Source organism: Ursus maritimus, unplaced genomic scaffold (assembly GCF_017311325.1).
Source record: "Ursus maritimus isolate PB19 unplaced genomic scaffold, ASM1731132v1 scaffold_6, whole genome shotgun sequence".
Lineage (NCBI taxonomy): Eukaryota > Metazoa > Chordata > Mammalia > Carnivora > Ursidae > Ursus > Ursus maritimus.
Window position 1 is genome coordinate 19,265,024 of NW_024426774.1, and position 7,524 is coordinate 19,272,547.

At 52.6% G+C, this 7,524-nt stretch overlaps 1 protein-coding gene and 1 long non-coding RNA gene across 2 annotated transcripts in view; one reads left to right on the forward strand and one right to left on the reverse strand.

Annotated features, from left to right (window-relative positions):
- The window catches only part of EFR3B (EFR3 homolog B), an 83,309-nt gene extending 76,588 nt beyond the window's left edge, over positions 1-6,721 (forward strand). Inside the window, exons 20-23 of the mRNA XM_040622958.1 lie at positions 2,789-2,837; positions 3,933-4,039; positions 5,377-5,426; positions 5,850-6,721. Coding sequence (XP_040478892.1) covers positions 2,789-2,837; positions 3,933-4,039; positions 5,377-5,426; positions 5,850-5,955 — 312 coding nt within the window. The 3' untranslated portion in view covers positions 5,956-6,721. The remainder of the gene's footprint in view (positions 1-2,788; positions 2,838-3,932; positions 4,040-5,376; positions 5,427-5,849) is intronic.
- LOC121100974 overlaps positions 4,349-7,524 on the reverse strand; it is a 5,459-nt gene continuing 2,283 nt past the window's right edge. The window contains exons 2-3 of the long non-coding RNA XR_005832773.1: positions 6,748-6,873; positions 4,349-4,540 (exon numbers count right to left, since the gene is read on the reverse strand). This is a non-coding gene — a long non-coding RNA (uncharacterized LOC121100974). The remainder of the gene's footprint in view (positions 4,541-6,747; positions 6,874-7,524) is intronic.

The window sequence follows — 7,524 nt, forward strand, 5'->3', positions numbered from 1 at the left end:
TCTCAAATGTCCCAATCTCTTACCGTCTCTAATCATATATATCATAGATATTTCCGTCTGGGAAAATTATATGCACTACACACACACACACTCTCTCTCTCCCATGATGATGTCATACAAATCCCTCTCGAGAAGCTTGCTGGTGGTCATTTCCCTTTCCCAGTGGAGGCAGATGTGCTCCATGTTGGAAATTGGAAGACCTAACAGAAGAGATGAGGGTGAGAATAGCTTTCACGGTGTTCCTTCCAGATAGAGCAATAGAGGTGCTTTTTTAAAGACAGAGTTGCAGCTTAACGATCTCTCTTCCATCTTCTCTTGGGGGCTGTGAATATCTAATTTCTGTTCAAATTAACTGGGGATATCTCCCCTGCCATTACTTCTTCTACCTCAGAAAATAAAGCAGATGTGCCCATGAGCAAGAGAAGAAGGAATCACAGTGGAAAGACTCAGCTTACTCCTACAAATGAAAAAGAGATATGGGGGGGAGGCAGAGAGGGAGAGGAAGGGGTCGTGAGGGAGGTGAAGCCCTAAGATACAGCACACTTGTGTTTAATGGGGTCTCCCGCCAGTAAGGGAACTGATGGACACGTGAGGAAGCTTCAGCAGGAAGTGAGGAGGATGCCCCTGGCAGGGAGGGGGACTGGGATAGTTTCTGCCCATTGGTGCTGGGGTAGTCGTGGAGGACAGCTTCAATCCTGAGCCTTTGCCCAGATGCACTGGAACGAGAAGTCGTTGGGGTTGGGACCAAGCCTCCCTCTAACTGTGCCCTTAGCCACTTCCCCAACTCTTCACTCATTGAGACACTTGTCTGGAAACTTCCCCTGGAAGTAAGGAAGCTCTGACCCAGGCTAATTGAAAGAGTGGAATGAGGCCGAACCAGGAGTCCTCCAAGACCTTCCAGCTCTGCAGGACAGGGAACCATGTCAGGACTGCCGCGTGAATTGGCTGCTGTTTCCCCCATAGCTGTGATTCTCCCTTGGCAGGAGTTAAGAGACCCTCAGGAATTGATGAGTAAACTGAAGCAGAAGGAGGAGAAATGCTTGCCTACGTACAGAGCCTCCTCCTCTCGTGTCCCGTGGGTCACCAGAATGGGTTCCTTTTCCTCCTGGGACCCCACCTAGCTCAGGGAGAGCCTAGTAGCTACAGGCAGGGTGTGGGGGCCTCCACCCCGTGCCCTTCAGCCACGCTACCCTTCTCTCCGCTCTCAGCCCGACGTGCACTACCAGAATCCTGCGGGGGCTCCCCGTAGCCTTAAATGCCAGGTTCATAGCAGTTGATCAATAAATGCTGGTTTGGTCAAATCCCAAACCCAGCGCCTGGCATTCAGAGCCATCTCTAGTCTGGGCTGGTCCGACCGGCTCATGTTATTTCCCTCTTCCCTCTGGCAGACAGCCTCTGGGCCCTTGTGGCTGCTGTGCTCAGACTCCCAGGGGTGGCCTCGTCCGGCTACAGGTCTTTGCTAGGAATCCCACGTGGGAGGCCCTCCCTCTGCACCTTTGCACCCATGAACCACCCACCCTTCCACGCTCAGCTCACGTCCCATTTCCTCCACAAGCCTCTCTCTACCAGCCCTTGACCAGTGACCTTCCTTGTCTCTCTGGGCCATGACACCGTTCCCCAGCCCCTCACACGGTGGCCTGTGCTGAGTGGCTGCACGGAGGGACGTGCAGAGTTTGAATCCTCGGAGTGACTGACAGCTCAGCACGGCTCTCTCTGCGTGTCATTCCCGCGCTAACAGACTGTGCCACCTCTACCACGTGACCTGCCGAGAGTCCCGCCCATACCCAGGGCTCACTTCATATCTCGTCCATGACTCTATCCCATAGCTCCCTCTCTGGCCTCTCCTCCTCACGCTAGCCTTTGCTGAATGCTAAACAAATCAGAAAAGGACAGCTCAGTGAATTTTCACTCAAGGAATGGATCTGTGCAGTCACACCCAGATCAGGGGACAGAACATTGTTGTTGCCCAAGAGACCCCCTTCCCAAAGGGAGCCACTAGCCTGACCGAGGTCACTTCTTGAGCTTTCTATCAGTGAAATCATTTTCTCCTGTGTCTGCTTCACTTAATACTATTTTTAAGTGATGGGATAGGAATGAATCATGGACCTGCCTCAGGGAGCTCAGACGCTACTGGGGAACACCTGGGACTTAACTCAAAGTCTTCACGGCTTTCAGCCTCCAGCCCGAGGCTGTGTGTCCATGGGGTCCTTCTTTGCATGTATTATCTTCCACCTCCTTTAATAGGCTCTGCGAGGCTTGAGATCCTGTGGCCCAGGTCCCTGAGCCAACCTCAGCATGTCTGACCTTTAGTCAATACTCAAATCACCTCGATGGATAATCTGATATCCTGAGTCTTCAAAAATGTTATTCAGTTCTTACAATTTACGTACCTGCCAGCTGCTTCCTCTTGCTGCCAGTATTTTCTGTTACATTCTCTGAAGGTTTTTTTGAGTTTCACAGGGTTTTGCTCCCACAGGACTTAATGGGACAAGCTGGGGTGGGGGGACGGGGAGGGCCGCGAGCTCTTTCAGGTGATTCTCCGCACGCTGATGAGGACTGGGCCTCCCCCCTCCAGCTCACTGCCCTCCATCAGGGGGCAGCTCTGTGCCTGCCACCTGCTGGGGGAGCTTCAGAGACCCTGGTGAGGATGTGGGTGTCCTGGGGGAGCTTCCGCCCATGGGGACATTCTTCTGAGAAGCAAGGGGGCTGCCGGGTAACTGAGGAAGCCAGAGCCGCGTCCCCCACCCTCACCCCACCTTTCTGAGCACTTCTGTCCCTTCTCCCTCAGCGAGTGCCTGCCGAGGAGATCACCTATGAGACCCTAAAGAAGGCCATCGGTAAGTTGGCGGGGAGGCCGCGGCTGGGTGCGGGGGCGGGCAGGGGTGTGCGCAACCTGCTGGGGGATTCAGCACAGAGGTGAGGGGAGGCGGGCAGCTTCCCTGAAAGTCCTGACCGCTGCCAGAGCTGCCTTGAAAAGTTCTCTTTCCTGATCGGGGTCCGCAGCACTGGCCAGCCTATCCTGTGTCAGGCAACCCTTCTTCGACGACAGCAAGATGCCTTTAAATGCAATCAATTGAGGGTTACAGCCAATTAGGTAAAAAGCAATTCTGTATAAATACTTAGACGAATTTTTGGTGGATTGTAATACAAAAGACAAGTTGACCAGTGAAAGATGAATGCTATTCATCGTATTAACCCTACTAATAGTTACTGGCAACAGATTTTAAAATGCAGAAGTACCTCCTTTATCTGGATTAGTGGGCAATGAAGTATCCAAATAAGAGAATTTTTCTGATAACTGATGATAAATTATACTTTCAGATACCAAACTGTTTTAATTTGGGCTGCCCCTGGTAGCATTCCTTCTGAATGCACATACTGGTCTGCCTTCTTACGTGAACATATCTGACCACTCCCCCCCACCACCTTCTTTATTTTTGCTGACTCATTTTGGAAACTAAAAGGAATATGTAGAAGCCTTAAACTGGACGACCTCAGACTGTTGGGCCATAGGGGCCGAGCTCTTGTCTTGGCTTTTGGGACCCATCTCGCTTTTCCACTGTTGACATCCCTTCCAAATTAATGCCAGAGTACTTCCTGTTCCAGGGACTTCCTTTGAGAGTCCTAGTGGTGATGCAGCCACTCGGGGCTTTAAAAGCCCAGCTGAAGGGTCCACTTCACTAGTTCTCAAACTCTTTCACAAGCAAAGGGGCTGAGCCTCGGACCAATTCAGGAATAGATCTAGCCTTCGTGGGCCCAAGTAATGGCACCACACCCTCCATGCCCTGCTCTTCCGCAGAGAGCAGAGGCCAAAACGCATTCATGGACAGTGCTGCCCTGGAGGGGTCCACCCATCCTTCCGTCTCCTCCAGCCCTTGCCCGCACATCAGTGGAGCAGGACCTCAGGGCTGACCCAGCTCTCTGTACCGCAGTGGACAGTGTGGCAGTCGAGGAACAGGAGCGTGAACGGCGGCGACAGGTGGTGGAGAAGTTCCAGAAGGCACCCTTCGAGGAGATTGCGGCACACTGCGGGGCCCGGGTGAGTGAGCCATAATAGGGGTGAGTCCTTGGGGACCAAGCAGATGCTGGATTTGGGTCCAGGGCAGGGCTGAGTTTCTAGGAGATCTTGGCACTTTCGTCACCCAGAAATTAGCATTTAGACCCCAACAATGCCCTGGCACTACATCGTTTCCCCCCAAGAACCAAAAGGCTTGGCTATTCACCATACACTCCTTTAGATCTCGTAATTTCCATGTAAAGAGGAAGTCCTGACCTCAGGAACTCCGCATCAAACAGACAAACTGTAGTACTTATAATAGCAAGTATGTAACTGGCACTCAGGCACTCGCCAGGGCATCTTACATTTTTCCACTTATGTCATTTTCATGACAACTCTGTGAGGTCCGTGCCTTTATGCTCATGTCATTACGGACGGCGGGGGCGGGGAAAGAGCCATGGCAGAGGAAAGCTGGTCAACATTTGCAGTAGGGTCCCACTTCCAGCCGGGGGACCCCAGCAGGAGGAATGGAACAGCCTGGCCCTGGAAAAGAGATTTGAAAGAGGAGGTGCCAAATAAGTAAAAAGAAGGACTCGTGTCTATGCATTTCTTGAAATTGATTAGGATTTGTTAGTCGCAGTGGCCATCTTAGTAACAATGAAACATAATTGTAAATATCCCGAATCTACAAATAACTTCTATTTTATTGTAATTTCTTTCCTCTCAATAAAAATACATGTTATTTTCTTTTCTATTACATAAGATGTATTATCTATATTTCTAGTATATCATAATATATAATAACATATAATTGGATGTGTAAATAGCTATGGATTTTTCTGGGCCTATGTTATTCTCACCTCTTGACCCATGTCCAGAGGTGGGTGCCGCTCATTTCATGAGCTCAGAGTTGAGGCCCACTCCTCAGCACAGGCACAGTCTCACTCCCCGTGTACATGGGCTGAGCCAGAGCCAGAAGGGACCGGAGAGAACATGCCCCCTAACCCACCAGGTTTGCACAGCTGCTCCTTCGGAGTTAAGGGGAGATCCGAAACCAGCTCTGAGCCTCCTGACCATATGCCCAGCAAGCCCTACCGCCCCCCCTGGAGAAACCAAGGGCCCTTTAAGAACTGCCTGCTGAGGCCCTCCTGGGGGTCCTGGCCTCTGTGCTGTCCCCAGCAGGCCTTCCTTGGTGGCCCGGCCTGATCTGAACCCACGGCCAGGATCCACAGAGAGGTGCCAGAAATGAGCTCACACCAATTCCCTTCCTAAGACTGCAACTGCCCCACACCTCCACGGGTTCTCTGGACAGCTGGGCTCATGAGAGCTGGCACAGATGCAGGGGAGCCCCCAACTCACTTCCCTCTGTTCGTGTCTAGGCATCACTGCTGCAGAGCAAACTCAATCAGATCTTTGAAATCACCATCCGGTAAGTGGCAGCCCTGGGCGGGGGACCCCTCCTCCTGAGTCCTCCTCGCACACCTAATCCCAGGCCTCTCTGCTTGCAGCCCCTGCCTCCAGGGCTGGAGTCAGGCACCCAGCTCTCCCAGACCAGGAAATCAAGACTAGAGGGAGAAAGAGAGAGTTCAGTGAACCCCAGAAAAGAGCCAGGGGTCCTAGTGTCCCAGGCTGGTACTTTCTAAAGCAACAATGTCACTGTAGAGCCTGCAGTGGAGCTAGACTTCAAGTGAAGTCTAGAAGATTCTAAAACTTGCAGCCTAGGAACCCATGGAGTGATAGTCTCTAGTCCCTGCTCAAAGAAAAACCCAAATCAGCTACTCTTTTTGGTTGCACAGGGTGGGACCCGAGAACCCCCTTCTCACGCCTTTCTCCTCCATGTGCTTCTACCCAGGCCCCCTCCAAGCCCATCAGGCACCATCACCGCAGCCTACGGCCAGCCTCAGAACCACTCCATCCCCGTCTACGAGATGAAGTTTCCCGATCTGTGCGTATACTGAATTCCAGAAGACAGAGCTCCTCGGAGAGGTGGGGTCTGAGGGAGGGGCTCGCCCTCACAACCCATCCCTGTGGCATGGAAGTCAGAACTGAGATCTCAGAGAAAAAGCACCTCAGTTAGCAGCACCTCCCCAGCTAAGCAAGGTGGAGCCTCGGGCCCCCTCTCAGCCCTCCCACCTCCTCTTTGTCTTCCCTGAGGGAGATGGGCCTCCTGCCCCTCTGGGGCCAATAAGCATCTCCGCTGCCCTTTGTCTCCTCCTTTGGATCCACCAGGAGCCCGGAACCACGGAGGTCTCCAGAGGGAGGCAGGGGTCCCCGAGATGCTCCTGTTTGGTGTAGCATGGGAAGCGCTTTCATGAGGTGGTCTGGGGGGCACAGCTGCCAGTCCCCCAGGAGGGAACGGACAGAGACACGGTCGGTTGGAGGAAGCCACGGACGGCAGTCAGGAGAAAGCAGGGCAGGCTCCCAGATGCTCTGTGCGAGGCTGGGCGGGCGCCTGCTCTCTTCCAGAGCGTTCCCTCCCTCTGCTTGGAGGCCTCCAGCTTCTCCTCCTTTCCACTCTCCTGCTCACCCTACCAGTTGTGTCCTTGTGATTCTTTCTATTATTAATTCATGTCGAGCCCTTCCAACAGAAACTGCAGTCGAGATACCACACAAGGCAAGAAAGGATAAAAATCAAGGGGGGGCAGGTTGGCCATAGAGAGGGCTGGCTCTCCCCAGGCTGGGCCTGACCCCTGTAGAGGAACAGCAGGCAGAAGTGGGCAAGGCCATGTCTCTCTGTAGCATCTTCTCACCTCCTTCGTTCAGAGGGAGCTTGTTGGGTCTTCCCATGGTTCTCTCCCTTCTGGATGTTTCTCAGAGTTGAGTTTTCTCTCTCCGATGCCTTTCTTCCTGAGGATCCTAGCCTGTTTCTCTAGCCTCTGGGTTGAGGGAGGGCAGAATGAGATAATCTGGTTCAAGAAAATCTGGTTCTATATGGTCCAAAAAGAACAAGAACAGCAAGGGCCCCCAGGCCTGCCCACTGCACTTCCTATGGAGAGGCTGCCAGCCTGATTCAGGGAGGGGGATGGGGAGGGGGTTCTAAGGATAGCATTTTGCATCTCAAGGATGTTAGAGTCAACCTTTTGGATATTTAATTCAAGGAAAGAAGGATCCAGCAGCTAATATTGGAATGATCTCTTCTCTCTTTGGACAAAGTCAGGACATCGATGCCAACTGGCAAACTGAGGCTTGGGGAGAGGCAGTAGAGACCGCTCTGGGTCTCCATTTTTTCTGAGTGCCCTGCTTGTCTGTGCAGAGGAGGAGGGAGGGGCTGCTGCACAGCTAGAAGACCTTCTGCTGGGCTCTCTCTGCTGCCCCCACCCATCCTCCCGCCAGAGGCCTTTGTGCTGCCCGAGCCTCCAGGGTCCCCTCCCATGGCAGCACCATATGGTCCAAAATAGCCCCTCTCTTCTCTTCCAGGAAAACTTCCAATGGTCAAATGATTCCTCCCTGGAGAATTTGCTTTTTAAAAAGAGGGAGAATGAGTAGATTTCTTGACCCAAAGAAATCTTTTTTTAGGCTACAATTTT